We start from the raw sequence: 19132 nt of genomic DNA on the forward strand, positions 1-19132 counted from the left end.
ATATCCAAAGATGCACAGCCATTTCATCTCAGCCTGTACAGGGGTTGTTTTCTGCTCTCTGCTGTCTCTGTCTCTGTCTGTGTGTGTGCGTGTGTGCATGTGCATGTATTTCTCTCTCTGTGTCTCTCTCGCTCGTTTCTGTCTCTCTGTCTCTTTCTCTCACTGTCTCTCTCTCTCTCTCTGGGTGAATATATCCAAAGATGCACAGCCATTTCATCTCAGCCTGTACAGGCGTTGTTTTCTGGGCCGGTCTGTTTGCTGCAGAGGTGTCTCCATTGCACAGCAGCGGTAATGGTATATGCGGTGTGCTGTGCAGTTTCGCTCAGATGGGCTGTGTCAGTCGGTCATCTCTCTCATCTTCCCCCCTCTCCGAGCCTGGCTGGGCCTAGAGCCGGAGCTGCAGCCTCAGACCCCGGCCACCAGGGAGCAGCGCCGCACAAATTGTCCTCAAATATTGATTCTGCTGCAGAGGGCCTTGTAGGACAGGCCAAGGCACCAGCTTCATCAACAGAACACTGAATATCTGAAGGGTAGGGGGGCAGAGGGGGGCAGGAGGAAAGGGGGGGTTGAAGGAGGCAAGCTCAAGCACACTGGTCCTGGAGTGCATGCTTGTGTATTGTTTTTGAGTGTGTGTGTGTGTGTGTGTGTGTGTGTGTGTGTGTGTGTGTGTGTGTGTGTGTGTGTGTGTGTGCGTGTGCGTGTGTGTGTGTGTGTATACTTTAAGTAGACTATCGGAGCCGAGAAAGAGAGGGAAAGAGTGGGACATTCTGGTGAGACTGCCCTAACTGCACATACAGTAAGCCTAAAAATATATGTCAGTGGTCCCGGGAGAGGGGCTAGTGCTATCCAGGCCTCAGTAATGAGAGACTGGCGCTGCCACTGGCCCTCCTGTCCCTGGCTCCCTCTGGCCCAGGGCTCAGCACTGGAGAGACACAGGCTCAGATAGATTTATCATAGCTCACAAAGCATGCTGTCTGAGGGGCCTTACCCTGCCTCCATCGGCCTGGCCCCAGGGCACACTGACCCTGCACCGACACAGACACACCGGAGAAAGAGAGGAGTAAGGAGACGAAGAGACAGTATTGCGAGGGCGTGAAAGAGATAGAGACGGATAGACAGAGAAAGAGAGACCGATAGAGAACGGGGTGGCTATGAGGAGAAAGCAACAGGTTTATACAGTACGACCATCATTCAATGTAATAGCCTACATAAATAATGTATTGGTTTCAGTATTGGGCAAGGGCAGATGTCTGGATATGGTGTGGATTTATTAAAAGGAACCACACAGCAGATTGAATCTTCTTTTTGAGGAGTGTAACAATCCTATCAGACCAGAGCTCCAGTATTTCTCAGGACCAGGACCCGCAGGGAGAAGCAGAGTGCAGGATGTGACGGCAGAAGAACTAATAGAGAGAAACACAATGGAGAGAAAACACTGAAGTTCCCACAGCCCAACATACAGTAAACACAACACACACAACCATTTCTAAGGTTTTATGGGCCTTTTTTTACAGCTAACATAGGAAATGTCACAGAGGCCGTCTAATCTGAATTTTCAAATAATCTCCGGGCAGAAATAGAGAGATGTGAGACATACTTTGCTAGTCCACAATCAAGCACCAAGCTATTATGTAAGGCTCTTCAATGGGAGTGATGGTTTTAGATTCATATTAGTATGATTTTTCATGGATTAAACCAGTAACTCAGCCATGGTGGGGGCAGGGGGATAATCTACTTTAACACCAGCGGCGGACATCTTACAAAATATGTTCACCCCCCATTTAATTCCATGTGACATCCACAGCAAAAGACGCAAGATAACCAGAAAAAAAAACATTCCCAAAACAGTTTCAACTAGTGCAAATGTCTTACATGAATCTTTAATATGTTGTTGATATGATGGTGAGATATAATAATATGAGAATAAGAGAATAATATGTTGTTGTTTAATATGATGATCCTACTCAGCAACCCTAATTAGAACTGCAAAATTACTTTCCATAAAATGGTTTCTATGGTAGTGACCCACAAGAGTAATTAGACAATAATTGTGATTCACTAGTTTCGAGCCCTCTTTACTCCTCCCTCGCTCATGAATAGAAAGTCATCCCAATACAGCAATTAAACTCTAGTTTGTTTTAATATGTCAGGCCTTTATCCAAGATACCACTATACACACATCAGTCTCTGGCTCAAGCACACCCACTTATCCAGAAACGCTTGGCTGAAACAGCCATCCATTTGAACCTGTCAGTCAGTAAAAATGTCCTTTCATTTGAAGCTTCTGCTTGTCCTTTACAAGGCTCTGGTAAAGTGTATATCTTGAATTCCAATATTAGTCTTCCGAGTGTACCCTGGGTATCCATTAATGTAGTCCATTGTAGTCCTTTATAGCAGTTTGCCACCAATGTTATCTCAAGGTTTCCACCCACCAGAGTTTCCGTATGTTGTGTACCAATATATTTTGTAATATCTTGCTATGATGGAATGACTGACAGTCTTCCTTTAGTCGATAGTTTCATCTTTAGAGGTGTGTGTCATCCTTCCTTCATATACGTTAGTCACAGAGGCTTGGTTGACATCGCTGCTCAGCAATTCTCTTGCTATCGGGTGACCTAGAAAAGAAGCAGATAGGAGTGGCAGAAAGAAACGTACACGTGAGGAAAATCACACCACATGCATCTCTTAGTAGGTGTGTTTGGCAATACAAAGCCTCTGATGGAATAGTGAGCTAAAATGTTCATTTTAAACTAATATAATTTGTACATGTGCCCATAATGTAGTGTTACAGCCTAAGTGACATTTGACTAAGTAACATGAATGCCAGAATGTCTATAGAGTTGATTACGACAAGTCTTTGATCGAAGTTGAAAACTCTTAAACAATGGCAATTTGGGTCGGGAGCTCAGCAATAAGAGTTAAATTCAAGGAAGTTGATAACATCTGTTGTGGGCAGATACGGGGGGAAGATCCTGTGGATAGGATGGGTGTAGAGGTCCAACTCAACAGGTGGGGTTTGATTCTCATCTACCAAATGGCCTTGTCACTTTGGATCATCAGACTGTTCAATGATTGGTTAAAGGAGACTTAAATACTATGCTAGCGTTGGCTAAATCAATGTTTCATCTAAGTGACAGTATAAAGACCAAGATTTATGATTAAAATGAACTTTTTCAGCAAACTTTGGACAGACTTTTTTGTCCTTCTTGGAAAACTTTCCTCCACTGCAGCGGTGCAATGAAACCTGTCTTATGCAACAAGGCTACTTCTTTCTTTGTTTTCTGTGTATGATTTTTCACAACAGTCAAACAGAAGGGAGAGGAGAATGACACAGTAATTAGTGTGCGACGCGTTCATGGTGTCATTGCTGTCCTTTATCTCACAGGGCAGACTCACTGTACCCAGGCGCCTGTCCACACCTCTGCAACGTGAGAGCGAGTTAGACAGATCAAGAACAGATAGACACTCACACACAGCAAACTGTAGAGATAAGTAAAAATAACAAGAAAAGGGTGAAAGAAATAAGTGAGGAATCAGGTCACGGGTATGGCGAGGGTGAGGGACAAATTCGAGAAAGAAGAGAGAGAAGGAGAGAAAGAGAGAGAGGAGGAGAGAAAGAGAGAGAACATTGCAGGAAGAGCAGTTGCCGTGGCGATGGCTTCTTTGCAATCAAATGTGACATCTGCCATCAAGTGTCCTAGTTACTGAGCTTATATCAGACAATGTCAAGCAAATGTGCCATTAATGTCCAGTGATGCAGCCAGTCGCCCCTTGCTCCCTAAACAGCTGATTGGCTAGACAGTCAGATAAAGAGAGGGAAAGAGAGAGAGAGAGAGAGAGAGAGAGAGAGAGAGAGAGAGAGAAAGGGGGGGGGGGGGTGGACAGACTATGACTCCCCACCTGTCAGTCGTTCAGCATTTCATTGTCCCAGACCGAGGGTTATTAATTCAAGAAGCATTGTCTTTTCCAGCTTTCACTCCTTCATCTATCCCTCTCACCAGTTTAATTAGGACTCTTAATTTGAAAACCTCTACGGAACCCCTAGCCATAATGCATTCTAATGAATGCGACAGATGTTACGCTGTTATTCTGTCGCTCTGAGCAATTACTCCTATGGCGCCTGTGTTACTCCCACACAACTGTTTCTCTTTTTATATTTCACCTGTGAGTAAACCACACCTGCTCCATCCCACAACACACACGCCCAGGCTGTCAGTCACGCAAAATTAACTTTTACACATCGACTGATCACAAAAGGCCATGAATAATTGGGTCATCTCCAGCACCTCCGTGGCTGCAGAAAGAGAAAATTTGTTTCTCAGTGGATTTTTCATCTATGAAGGTTACAAAGCAAATCTAGCCCCCATGCCCCTTGCAAAAATGCGGGCTAACATGGTGAGAACCCCAAATTAAAAATTATATTTTCAATAGTTTCGCCTACAATGCTGCACAGTACATGTTTCTGTGACTTTTTGGGTCAAGGAATTCATTATTGATGTCTTTTTGTTGATTTGAACTATTCTTGGCCTTCAAATCCAAGATGGATGCCAATTTTAACCTCCAAAAGGTTCATTTTTAAGGTTAAAGTCATCATAGAGCCTTCGTATTAGGCTCGAATGGAAACTCTGTTCATGCTGTATTTAACAAGGTATTTAACCAGAATTTGCGAATTTACAATGATTAGTTAATCAACTAATGGACCGCTACTCTTCATCTGAATCTGTTGATTCTCCACACTCACCCCTCTCATCATCGCATCACTTCCCATTCACGCGTTCCCAGCCATGACCAATGGGAGAGGGATGCTCTAGACAAGATTGTATGGAGCTGGTAATACGTAATATAGTTTGTCCTTTCCGCATGAAGATCCAAATGTCTGCAGCCTCTTCTGAGAGTATGCAGTTCATTAATGCATGCTTGTATATAGTCAGCAGATCACCTCAGAGTTGTTGAGAGACACAAGCCACTTGGACTAGTGGTCTAGTACAACTGTGAAATTCCTGGTCCTCAGCTTAGTAGGCAGAGAGTAGCATTGTATCTGCCTCTGAATGCTTGACATAATCCCTGCTTGCCATACCAATGCTGAGGTTGGTTGACGTTTGCCCCTAACAGCATAAGACGTCACCCGATACTCGACCAACTTGTATTTTCAATTGCTCTTTCTGCAGTCGACTGCTTCTGTAGTCTGACCTTGTTTCCTGAATGGACCATGAACTTGTTGGATTCAGCAGCTCCTGGGAATGTGTATTCGGGGTTGAGGAAAACATTTGGGATGTGTGGATGTTTTGCTGATCGTGCTCATCATCCTCGGTGCTGAAGGTCATACTTGTCGTTGATGAGGATGATGAGATATGCATTAGTGTGGTGTGAAAAGACGATAGTGAAGATGATAGTGCAGATTTTATCAAGGAAAGGGTGAACGCTGCTGTGAAGCAGAACCTGAAGTGTCAATGTCACCATAGGTAGCATGTTGAATGCCAGCCAATGAGGATGAAGAAGGGTGAGAAGGCAGTTCAGGACCTGCAGGCATGAATGAAGGATTTTGACGCGGAACCCTGACATCTCATCACCTACACTGAGGTCAATACAGTCTGGTCTGGTCAGCCTAGCCAGCCTCACCAGAGTTAGGGCATGACCTCAAGATCACACTTCAAGATGGCCAAGCTCAGGTTGAAACCCTCCTGCTCACCAAAATCAAGCCTCTCACTGCAACCATCCACAGGAACAAGAAGCTAGCAAAGGGATCTGTGCACCATCTGGTGCATCTATGAAGGTGGCCCAGATGGAGAGACCAGGCCTGATGGCCCTGGTGGACCTTCCTTGCAAGGATGATGAACACGATCATTGGGCAGCAAAACATCCACACGTTCCAAATGTTTTCCATAAGTTGCAAGGTTATACCTTGTTAAATACTATACATTGTACTTCCATAAAGTCACTAACGCTGTCCTCTCCTCCCTAGTCACTCTCCCTTTTATACTCTAAACAGGTCCTGTGGACACTCTCTGTCTCCTGCAGGCCACCCTGTAGCAGGACCCCACCCCCCCGCCCTCGGCCAAGGTCCACCTAATGGTTCCTGGAAAGGCCCCCTGCCTCCTCGTGACTAGCTCCTTCCCACTCTGTGTCGTCAACTGTCCCTATCCAGCCCACCTCACCCCTTTTTACCCTTGGCTCTCTGCTTTCTGTCTCCCGACCTCTGCTTTGCGGCATTCTCTATGAGCCTGTTCTGCTACTGTAAGTGCTTACTGTGCTTTGTTATATGATTCACTTAAATATCATATTAGAGACTACAGGGATAGCTAACACATAATGGCCTACCATGTAGGCAACTTATCTGTAACTATGTGTGCACTCTACTGTTGTGCACTCTACTCATGTCTCTCTTATGAAGTATTTAGCCCATGTTTACTGCTCTGTTTACTGTCAGGGAATCATTTTTACAGCTCACTTTTCTGGTCCCTGGGTCCTTTACCTGGGAGATTACCTGTGTGTTCTTATTAGTAGTTTTACTCTCCATAACTCAACCCATCATGCAGGGGCAAAGTTTTGATTTGAGCTTTGGTGGGGACACTAGTAATAAGAGAACAAGCCTTTTTTAATACTAATTTGCATGCACATACAGTAGGGCTACTGTTTTGAGCTACAGGTCAGATTATCTTGATGACTGTTTCTTTAATGAACCTACTTAACTAATGGTGCACTTGGCCAACATGCAGTGCTTAATTTGTAAGTAAGGAGGTCCTGAAACACAGCCTATATAGGCTACTGTATGTGTACGCACTTTTTTTGGGCGCGAACTCCGCGAACGGTTGCCACAATGATGGGACTAATGAGTTTTCATAATAGTCACTCATCATTTCACCGTTTCGCAGCACAAACACCCATTTGCTTAGCTGTGGGCGTACAGTAACAATCATTAATCCAAAACGACCAAAAAACCTTAAACCACTGGCCAGCACACATCTAAAAGTCTCCGCATCAACTCCATAGCCTGTCTCTCCCCGATTTCAAGTTATCATCATATTCCTCTACTTGTTCCTAGCAATCTTTTCAATTTTACTCCATGCTGGCAATGCTTTTTCTACCTGCTGTTCCTCCGTAATGACTTTTGCCTGCTTTTGTGCTAGGTTCCAACTGTTTGTAGAAATTAAATAAATGTGACTGTCTTTTTGACATTTCACCACGTAGCCTAAAACTCCCACACTTGGGGACACTGCGTGACCTGAGTGATTGACATCTGCCACGTCTCACATGCATCCAAAATAGGCAAGTAAGCAACGTACGAGTAGCTTCAATGTGGAATAAAAGAATGGAAACCCACCTTTTCTCAGTGGCCTGCATTACGTATATGATGAGCTTTGCACACCAGCAATTAATGTAGGCCTATGCATTTCCTGTTTTTGTCTTATTTCTATTTATTATATTGTATTTTATTGTTTTTAGCCCACTGTACAGTACTTTGGTCAACCCGTTTTTTTGTGCGTGGCAGGCCAGCCGCGCAGCTAGAATAGCAAATGTCCAGTAGTAGTCACTCCCTTTTTCCCTTTGTCCCGTTATTGACCTGCAGTTCTATGTTGCTACCACAAGAGGCAGTGGTCCCAGAACCTGAAGTTCTATGTTGCCACCAAAAGAGCATTTACCATTTTCGGCCACAGGAGGGCAGCAACAGGCTTCGATGGACAGTGGTTCCAGAACCTGCAGTTCTGTGTGCTACCACAAGAGCATTTACCGTTTTCGGCCTCAGGAGGACAGCAACAGGCTTAGATAGACTGTAGATAGACTGTGAGAAACACAGTCTTCACCGGTGGGGGCAGGTGGGTAGCCCGGAGAGGGCTCCACTGCCCCCGACCCAATATGACGTGAGGGGGCGGAGTCTCGCCACCACGCCACGGACCCCACAACTCAGCCCTTGAGTGGGCTAGAGACACACGGTCTTCACTGGTGGGGGCAGGTGAGTGGCCCGGAGAGAGGTACACTGTCCACGACTAGCTTTGACCGGAGAGGGTGGAGTCTCGCCATCACGCCACTATCCATGCCAGGGATCCCACAACTCAGCCCCTGAGTAAGCTAGAGACCCACAGTCTTTGCCAGTGGGTGCAAGGAGATTGCCCAGAGGTCACTGTACTGCGCTCAATCAGCTCTGACCCAAGCGGGCGGAATGTTTTATAAATCATCTACAGATCATTTGTGAATGTTTAACTAGTATATTTACAAATAATTTATGAATAATTTACACATGTTTATAAATGATCTGTTAATAATTAGTTCATTATTAACAAATGTTTTATAAATGCCTTATAACTGATCATTATTATAAAGTGTTACCCAATGTATTTTGATATTTTGACAATAACAAACGAGGTGCCGGATCCCATCAAATAGGTCCCGTCCAAATCTCGGAGGTCGTATCTTGTTCCTGCAGGATCCGGCACAAATTAAGCTCTGCCTACATGCACGTGCTGCATACAAATGGGTATGATAGCAAATTGGGGCCAAAAAACCTAACTGACCTAATAGGGGTGTAACGGTATGCAAAATCACGGTTCGGTACCTCGGTGTTCAAGTCAGTAAATTTTCAGTACGGTAAGTACAACTTATCATTTATAATATAATGAACTTTTGTAAACAGTCACTTCCAGTATCTTGTGCCTCTCACCCTCTCTCACCCTCTCCTCCCCTCTCTCTCCCTCTCTCACCCTCTCTCACCCTCTCTTACCCTCTCTCACCCTCTCTCCCTCTCTCACCCTCTCTTACCCTCTCTCACCCTCTCTCACCCTCTCTCTCCCTTCGTGTTGCAAGCTGTCTCATTGACAGTCATTGTTCAGTGGCAACACGTCAAACTTGATAACTCATTTGAAATGGATGTGAATATCACTGCTGCAAGGGGAGCGGGGGAGGACATACCCATGACAATGCCCCCGAGACTGTCTCAGAAATTGAGTGTTGTGTTAAGAACATACTAGCTTATCAGAGTTATCTAACTGCATCAGATTTGGACGATTTTGAAACCATTCACTAACCATTCATGTACTCCGGATTGATTCTGCTGTCTTCGATCTTCAATCATTCATGTTTTGGGTTCACAGACTGGGCCCTTTAGTCTAGCAGGAAGGTGGGGTCCCTATGCACCCCATGGATGTATTTTTCTAATTATGTTTTTCGTAATCCTCAAGGTGTAAACAAATTTTGATGTTGCCAACTCGCCCCCATTTTCTGTATAATTTTGGCATAAGGAATTGATTAAGAGGTTATTTTTGGGGCACCCCGGTAGCTCACCGGGTAAGGTGTGCTCCATATGAAGGCTAGTCCTTTGCGTGGCGGACCTGGGTTCGATTCCCGGCTCGGGTCCTGTGCCGCATGTCCTCCCCTCTCTCTCTCCCATGTTTCCTGTCTCTCTCAACTGTCCTATCCCATTAAGTCTGAAAAGCCCTAAAAAATGAGAGGTTATTTTCATGATTTTTAAGTTTGGTATATTAAAACATTAAAAATAAGAAAAAAAAAAGTGTATTATTGTAAAGTATGTACAATAATAGGTTGCTGGTTAATTGTGCCAAAGTCAAAGGAATGCAAGAGAGATGGTGTTGGGTCAGAAAAACACCCTCCTGTAAGATGTAGTGTTTTCCCAGCCACTTCAAGCCTACAGTATGTGGACGAACCCAGGTGGGGCCACAATGGAAACCGCAGACAAACCCACTTGGGACCCATATTGTCAGGTCCCTCACGTTTAGCCCATATGGGCCCCACCTATGAATGCTGGCTGGGTTGTGAGCTGGCTGTTAGTATGGTAAGCATCTGTGGCCCAGCATTGTTTGAGCTGGTGCAGTGTGATGACCGGGGTTCACATGCTCAGTGCGAGAGCAGGATAGTAGTGGTCTGTGTGGCACTCTGGATGCTGCTTGGGGCTTGTTAGCCCAGTGATAAAAAGGAGCTATGTGTTTTTCATCTGTGTTTTGCAACTTAGCTGGCGCCTGGGGTGCGAGTTCGGTTTGGGTGGTCTGTAGACGGGTGGACATCTTGTATTTGGGCCCGGTTTGTATTGTGTGTGTCTTGCTTAGAGTATAGCGGTCAGATGGTGAGTCTGATTTGAATCAGACCAGTAGAGTACTGTGTTAGCTTGGATGCTAGGTGAAACTAGGGAGAAGAGAGTTTCCGTGGCTTCTGCTGGGGCGTTTGTATGGCAGCTTACTAAACGGCAGTTCATCAGTGGGTACTTACTGGGTCACGGCTAGCTGAGCTGGCTAAGGGGAGTGGCACAACAGAGGCCTCCTTTATGACAATGAGTGATTGGATAGTAGTGCTGAAGGAGCGGTTCTCCTTATAGGCTCTGTATGCAGAACAAAGAGAGAGAACACCAAATTGAGCTTGAGATGGAAGAGAGAGAGCTCAAATTTAATCTCAAGATGAAAGTAGGAGGCTTGAGGAGCAGGAGAGAGAGAGACTGTCTCAGAGGGAGCTAGAGAAGATCCGGGCTAGGTCACATGACACTGAGTTTGATCCTTCTCCCGTGAGAGTGGTTAGTTAGTGTTCTGCGTTAGTACCAATTTCCTCCTTGCTGCCTCCTCCCCTGCAGATGAGAGGGTGAGAGAGCCTTCAGTCCTCTCCCCCGAACTGCGCCGAGCGCTGGTTAGTGAGAAGTTGGCAGCTAGAACCCAGGGGCCGGGAAGTGTCACATCAGTGTAGTGGAGTGAACTCAGTGCCCCCCCCCCCCTTGTTTCCTCTGGCTCTGTGTTGCCAGGTACTGGGAAGTTGACTAGGGAGTCCTGAGAAGTTGACAGGGGCGGCTGTAGCTCAGTTGGTAGAGTGGGTCGTTCAATGATCGAAGGGTCAGTGGTTCGAATCCCAGCTCTGACTGTCCACATGTCGAAGTGTCCTTGAGCAAGACACCTAACCCCAAATTGCTCCCAATGTGCAGGTTAGCACCTTGCATGGCAGCTACTGTGAATGTGTGTGTGAATGGGTGAATGAGAGGCCATTGTAAAGCGCTTTGAGTGCCGCTAAGGTGGAAAAACATATATAAGTGCAGTCCATTTACCATTTATCTCTGAGGTCTTGATGGCATGTGTCAAGATGTGGGTGGAGTCCCTTCTTGATGTAGCTTCTGGAGAGGAGCGGGAGCCTTTGGTGAGGTTGGCGGATACGTTTATGGTTCACTTAACGGAAGTGCAGGAGAGGCCTTTAGTAAATCTTAGAGACACTTTCATGGGTCTCCTGAAGGAGATTGAGGAGGAGTCAGTTTTAGATCTACAGTAGCTGACACCTTTATGTTCCATCTAGAGGCAGGTGAGGTGATTAAAGAATCATCCAGTCATGTAGTTTCAGTGAAGGTGTTAGGTTGCATTGAGCCTGTGTGTGAACCTGCGATGAATCAATCCTATGAAAACAAGGTCATTCTAGACAGTGTTGGGGCGTTGCCATCTCTTGCCGCCTGGCTAACCTTATAAGTGGGTTGAACCCCAAAATCGTTCACGTGCGTCACGGTGGCACGGCCTTTAGTTTTGTCGTCTCACAGCAAGGTCTCCCGGGCCTGTCTGTGCGGAGGTGGCATGTTGTTCGCAAGGGTTTCCTCCCAATATGAATAACATGCAGAAGAACATGCTCTCCAGTCCGGTCCCTGAGCTGGGGACAGCGCACCTGGGTTGGCATGGCTGCCAGTCGGCTTGGAAGAGTGACAACTTTAGAGCTGGGCGTCTCGTCAGCTGGACAGTAGACCGAGGACATGGAGATCCAGCGCCAAGATGCAAGTCCAAGTAAGCATCTTCCATTACATTACAGTCATTTAGCAGACGCTTTTATCCAAAGCGACTAACAATAATTGCATTTAACGTAGGAAAAGCCAATGTACTACTACCTGCCAGAACTCACAAGTGCATCTCCTTTCTAAAACAAGTGACTAAGAGCATTATCTAGTGCTGAAGGCAAAGTGCAAGAATAGCAATACAATACAATAGGTGCTTAAGAGGATCGTTGTAGTACTTCTTGAAGAGATGAGTTTTGAGCCTGTGTCGAAAGATGGGCAGCGACTCTGCTGTCCTGACGTCGGTGGGCAGTTTGGTGGAGAGCAGGATCTGGTGGTCTACCGTATCAAATGCTGCTGACAGGTCTAGGAGTATCAGGACAGAAGAGAGAGATTTCGCTCTTGTGGCATGGAGTGCCTCTGTCACTGCAAGGAGGGCGGTCTCTGTCGAGTGGCCAGCCTTGAACCTGGACTGGTGGGGGTCTAAGGGTCGTTCTGGTGGAGGTATGAAGATAGTTCTTCTACGAAGATAGATAGATCTTCCCTCAGTTTTGAGAGTATGCATTCCATGCGCTCTATGGGACTGCATGTGTTCTCTGCATGTTTGTGGTTCTCCTGTAGACTCCACTCAAGGAGTCATTTCAAGGAGTCCTATCAAGTTCCACACGCCAGAGGCAGACCACTCCCCCAACATCATCAGTAATTACAACCATTGTTCAATTATCATTCTATACACAACACGCATCAAGCCGGTGATATTCCTGACTCCACAGATACAGATATACAATTACTCATACTGTGGGATTTCTATAATAAACCAAAATGTTAAAAGCAAAATGGTAAAACGTAAATAATATCTTTTAAACTTTAATACCTGCTAATAACTTGCTAACATCATGACACGTGCTACATAACATTAGCTAGCTATCTTAACCTGGCTAGTTAATCTGCAGTCTGCAAAAACACGACACTCGTTGCTAACGTAGGTGTAAAACATCGGTAGCCTGGCCAGCTCTAAACCCCAGCTCTAGTGCACTCTAAGAAGCTGTAAGCTTGGCGCTGTTCAGCTACATTCAGCTTGCCAGTGGACACGTACCCTAAAGAGCCAGGTTGCTCATTGGATAACGTGTTGATTTCGATGCAGCTGTCAACAAGACTTTCTTTCGTAGGTCAGGTTTTATAGGAGGCTCCTGTTTTGCGACATTGTGAATTATACAATTAAAACTACAGTTTTTACTCTGCAATTATTTTGGTGGGGGAAATTCATGTTTGTGTGGCTTTGGTATGCCCTAGTGTTCATAAACAACGCCTATGTTAGCATGAACAGAGCTTTCATTCGAGCCTGATATGAAGGCTCTATGACGACTATGAAAAATTTACCTTTCAGAGCTGAACTTGAGAGATAGGTCAAATTATCAAAACAACATCAATTATGAATCCCTCTACCAAAAAAAAACATGTACTGTGCATTATTGTAGGCCAATCCAGTCCAAGATGGCTGCTGATTTACAACCAAACCATTGTCACGGAAGTGCTGGAGAGGACCCAAATAGATAGGCCTTCATTTAAATCAGTTTATCTTGTCTGAATATTAACAGTGACCATTCTCATACCATTGCCTACTGTAGCGCTGGTCTGGAACACTGCTTGCTTATGTTCATGCTTACCTTTTCCATTTTTATTTTACACTTTAAACAAGATAAATATTCATCCTTTTGAAAAAAATGAAAACATGAGACTGTTGCCATGTGCAAAAAAATGCATGTTCACTGCACACACACACACACACACACACACACACACACACACACACACACACACACACACACACACAGTACACACACACACACAGTCCTCTCACCTTGGTGGTTTTGACTTTGTTCCCAGTGCTGCAGGACCAGCCAGTGAGGTCAGGGAGGACTTTGCACTCCTCTCCATCCAGACAGGGGTGCATCTGGCACCACCACTTCTGCAGTACGATGGATGCTGGAAGACAGAGGGAGGAGAGGAGGAAGGAAAGAGGAGAGGGAGAGCGGAGAGGAAGGAGGGAGGGAGAGGAGAGGGACGGGAGGAGAGAGAAGATAGGGGGAGAGTAGAGGGAGGAGAGAGAAGATAGGGGAGTAGAGGGAAGAGAGAGGAGGGGGGGGGGGCAGGGCGCTAAAGTAAGTGGACTGAACCAGATAGAGGGGATCAGTGCAGTTGAGTTTAGTACAGGATTGAGCAGGGTTCATGAGTGTACAGGTGTAGAGTAGTGCAGGATTGAGCAGGGTTCATGAGTGCCAATCAAGCCAGGGAGAGGTGTGCACTAATTAAAACTATGAACACAGGTGTGAGTTGATCTGCTACTTTGATGTTCTCAGCGTTTTGTGTTTTGGGGTAAACTAGATGATGTGTCATTCATTGCTTGACTAATAAATTGATCTGCAATAGAGGAATCAATTTCAAGCACGATGACAGCAAAGCCAATCAAAGACATCCGTCTTGGCCATGACATTGACAAGACGCTACATTTCCTAAAACTCTGACTCCCAACTCTTAGGGAAGGCCTATCATGGCTGAGAGATCCATCTCATCTGACCCCTCGTCTAGACGGTTAGACAGAACAAACTAGTCAAACAACCTGTCTCAATCCATCCACTCCCTCCAAAGTGTGAGATGTGAGAGTGAAGTGGAGGTTGAAGGTGTGTAATCCAGCGCAGACCCAACTTTGACAAGCCAATCAGTTAAAAGAGGAAGATGATGATGGATTGGAGGAAGTCTCCCAGACAGTATTATCACCTTTTATTTCCAACACACGGAGAGGATGGCTGAAATATGCAGTAAAACAGACTTTAAAGAGATTTACGCAAAATAACAAGAAAATCCACTCAAGCGTTGTCTGAGAGAGAGAGAGAGAGAGAAGGAGAAATAAATTGGTAGCGAGAGTGAATGGGAAGAGGTCACACAAAACATCGCAATTTTGGAATGAATGAAGGACGGAAATGATGGGCTGAAAAAAAGGAGGAGAAGAAATAAAGATAGAAATGTTAAGCACTTGACAACAGTTGAGGAAAAAGAGAACGAGTCAGCGAGAGACGACCCAGATAGAGTAACTTTCATAGAAAGACACTTGGAGAATAGGAGAGGAGAAACGCTATCGAGGAGACGGAGGAAGGGGAGGCCACCGTTCACTAGGACGCAGCGTCACCACCATAAATTACCCCCACCATCGCGCAGCGCCGGAGAACATGCTGTTATGATGCACGAGCTCCGTGGCAGTAAGTGGTTCTAAAAACCAATGGGTGTGTAATGCTCGTTAATGCCGCCATTATGCTATCGGCGATGGTGCTCTGCACTCCAAGGATGTTATTTAGAGCTAATGAGCATGGCCTGTAAGGGCCATTATAGAGTTACAGCCACACACTCTTGCTCTGCTACTACTGGAGGGGCGGGGCTGAACATCCTTGTCTGTCATCCTGGAAAATAAACGGGAGTAGGCTACTGTAGCGAATGGCTAATGATGTCATGGGAAGGTCAGAGGCTATTGGAGGGAGTGCAGATCATCTCAATAGACCAATTAAAGACAACTGTTCCACGGAGGGGACCCCCCCCCAATCAGCCCACCCCCTCCTTAACTACAGGCGACCCTGATTGTACAAAATATCCATATTCATAGCTTATCTACAGTACTGCATAATCAACAGTACATCCTATTCTCTCTTCTCACTGAAAGAGACTGAAGACGTATCATAACGACTGTTCCAATCAGCAGCAGCTAATGACGAGCCACACCAGTGACAGAGCCAGCTCTGTTAGCAGCTCCGTGGCTGACATACTGTAGGTCCAACACCCGCGTTTCATTTCAGCCTGACTGTAGAATCTTCATTCCGTAAGGTCTCACAACATCTTCATATAATGTCTCATGATCGGTGTCGGTGAAGACAGCTTTCGGCGCAGCTTCTCATGAGGCGGTGTAAATCCCCCGACGCGGTTCCTGTCTCAGGGGCTGTCTGTCTAGATAAGCTCTGTGGAATGGAGGTGTCAGGCCTAAAGGCTGCCTGGAGGTCCATCTCACATCGCTGATGATCATATGTCAATCTGGTCGAGCAGTGAAAAATGTCACAAATCGCAACAAACTCATATTTGTGAGTACACAGTCTGTCAAAACATCCATATGTCTTTGTGTGTGTGTGTGTGTGTGTGTGTGTGTGTGTGTGTATGTGATCATCCCACACATACTGCATGTCTTCTTTTCTGGGTTGAAATGTGTGTGTGACATCATGTGGACAGAGTTGAAACTGCAGCCTCTGTGTGTGTCGGGTGAACAGAACGGTCACCTTGTTAGGAGACACACAGCATAGTTGTGAATCAACAGAGCAAACAAGAACACAGATACGTGTGTGTGTGTGTGTGTGTGTGTGTGTGGTCGTCAGGGTGAGGAGGTGTTGATGACGCAACTAAATTGACTGTCTGCACCACAACATGCAGTCTACTGTACATTCTGCATGAACGGTGCTTTGTCATTGGTATGCGATCCAAGTTTACACTGTAAAACAAAACTAAGCGTGACACAATCGTTGATGTGTTTTTTTCCCTAAATGAAAGGGCCTTTCGACGGCGTACCTCAGCGATGCAGAGAATGAGATGAAAATAGAAATACATAATCCACCACTCCACTTCAAAGACGGATAACCCTCCTCCTTTCATCATCAGCATGTACTGCACTGAGCACATAGAGAATAATAGATTAGTCTTGGTGTGTGTGTGTGTGTGTGTGTGCGTGCGTGTGTGTGTGTGTGTGTGTGTGTGTGTGTGTGTGGGGGTGTGGGGGTGTGTGCGCGCAAGTATTTATTTGTGGGTTACATGGCCTTATTCGTGAGATTGGATCAATCTACTGCAGGTGATTTGATACAGGAGCCGTGATACAATGTGTGCATCCAAGCATGCAGCTTTTACAGTGTTGTGCCCCCATGAATACTTTATAGAGCCAGTGGTTCACTTACTGTGAGCAAGACCATGTGGCATTATGTTAGAGAGAGAGAGAGAGAGAGAGAGAGAGAGAGGGGGATGGCTGTAGGAGGTAACGTATGTGTGGGAGTGGGGGGGGGGCAGTTAGTGTTAGGTGTGTAAGCCATGTAGCAGGTATCTGCCTTCGATCCCATATCACACACACACACACACACACACACACACATACACACACACAGACATACAAACACACACACACACATACACACACACAGACATACAAACACACACACACACATACAAACACACACACACACATACATACACATTTGAGGAGAATTAGATTCACTCCACAATAACAAAAGCAAAAGTATAGTCCCTTTTCCACAATGCAGTCCTCTTACTGCAAGCAACCTTAAGATTCTAGAGAATAGCCCAAAACTGCAAAAAACAAACAAACAGACAGACAAACAAACACACACTGAGACACTCACACACTGAAAGGAACAAAAACAATATGAAGGATATAGCACAGCATCTCCCTCCCTGTTAGTCCCACCTGAGCAGCGCGAGTCTAAATCCATCCATCCCATCCTCTCTATCAGGTTAGTCCTGCCCCTGCAGCCCTGCACCAACAAGCCTGAGATGGCCTGATTTCCACCACCGTGGACTCAGGTCAGTGGCTCTGCCTTTGAAGGGTTAATGTGGTATGATACTGCAGTATAATCTGCTGCAGGCACCGAACGCCAACCCCTTCACACACATACGCATACACACCTATACACACACATGCATGCATGCAGGCACGCACACACACACACGCATGCACGCAGGCACGCACACACACACACACACACACACACACACACAAAGAAAACCGAATGTTTTGACAGACTGCCGCTAGAAATTTGGGGCCCTGAAGGAATATAATATTGAGCCTCCTAAACCCAGACATTATGATAATACGACAATAACTGGAAAAGGTCACTCGTGGAGCGCATACCTCCGACCATGATGCATGTCGCACAGCTCAAATCAGATTTTCATTGATGAGCAATTGGTACTTGAAAGTTCCCGTAGGGGAAGTTCAACTACAATTGCCTCTGCAGGAAAAGCCCACACCAAGGCCAACTAGGTATGTATGGGTAAATACTTTCCATGGCAAAATTAAACATGATGCATGTCGTCAGTATGTACAGTTGCTGAATGGCAGTGGAGTGGGCTTTTCTAGGTTTCCACTGCTCTGAGATTATGCAGAAAGGTCAAGAGCTTGATTCTAAATGCCACAGCTTTTAACTGCAGTAGCTCCTTTTGCACTTGCAGGCTACTGCACTTTCCTTTCTTTTTTTCCCTTCTTTTTTTGAAATGTACATCTCCAGTACAACATTTTATTAAATTGTCATTTCTACACTGTATTTTACTTGTACTCGTATCTTTATCTTTTATTGTACACGTCGCTTTGCACGACGAGGTAACCTTGGGTAAGATCAGATTTGTGTTTTTATCTTCCATCTTATTTTCCTGTTTTTGGTTTATTTTATGTCTATTTTTTATGTGAAGCATTCTGTGCATGCACACTCTGTGTTGTAAAGCACTTTGAGCTGCATTTATTTGTATGAAAGGTGCTATACAAATAAAGTTTATTATTATTATTATTATTATTATTATTATTATAATCATCATATTATACAGTCATTGCTTCTCCAACAACATGTGAAATGTATACACCATTACTAAATGTACATTGCACAAGAGATATTGTTTGCTATCAAATAAAACAATTTAATATTCATACATTTTTATTTTCATTCAGCTGAGTTTGTCTGTTGCCCTGCTCATGAGCCAAAGTCCAAAAATGTATGGAGGTGAATGGGCGGCCATGATGTCCAACTCGGGTCGCAGCTGTTGGTTCGGTGCACGCCGCGCTCTCCCCCCACCCCCCCCAGTCCAAACCCTGTGTCTTTAGCGCCATGGGCTGCTGGCTTTGCTCAGGGTTTTGTTTTAATTCGTGGGTCCACTTCCAACCCAGCCTCCTGATTCATTCACAACTGAGGAGAATCTCTAGTAATTCTCATCTGAACCCCCAGTGGGAGTGGAACTGAAACACAGGGTGAAAGAGGATGAGAATGGATGAGAATGAAGAGAGAGAGAGAGAGAGAGGGTGGTGTCAGAGAGAGGATGAGGAGCTGCTACAGAGTGATAACCAATGCTTGACTTGTGCAGGAGCTCACCAGAGCCGAGTACCGGCACCTCGATTTTCTATTGTTTGAGTTCCTGCACCTCTCCTGTCAGCTCAGAAGTATTGCGGTCTCCTTCATCTAAATACAAACACCTATCTCAGTCCGGGTCAAGCCTTGTATACAACCCTGGGTAGAGTCAGCAGCAGGGCGCTGCTCTTTAACAAGCCAGCCTAATGATAACAGGACAGAACTCCCAGCAGTCCGCCACAGG

At 45.5% G+C, this 19132-nt stretch overlaps 1 protein-coding gene across 1 annotated transcript in view; it reads right to left on the minus strand.

The window, feature by feature from the left end:
• Window positions 1-385: 385 nt before the first annotated feature.
• The window catches only part of tafa4b (TAFA chemokine like family member 4b), a gene marked incomplete at both ends in the record, with an annotated part of 30548 nt that continues 11801 nt past the window's right edge, over window positions 386-19132 (minus strand). Inside the window, 4 exons of the mRNA XM_084440970.1 lie at window positions 386-523; window positions 989-1025; window positions 1357-1403; window positions 13596-13720. Coding sequence (XP_084297096.1) covers window positions 386-523; window positions 989-1025; window positions 1357-1403; window positions 13596-13720 — 347 coding nt within the window. The remainder of the gene's footprint in view (window positions 524-988; window positions 1026-1356; window positions 1404-13595; window positions 13721-19132) is intronic.

Source organism: Borostomias antarcticus, assembly GCF_949987555.1.
Source record: "Borostomias antarcticus genome assembly, chromosome: 7".
NCBI classification, from domain to species: domain Eukaryota; kingdom Metazoa; phylum Chordata; class Actinopteri; order Stomiiformes; family Stomiidae; genus Borostomias; species Borostomias antarcticus.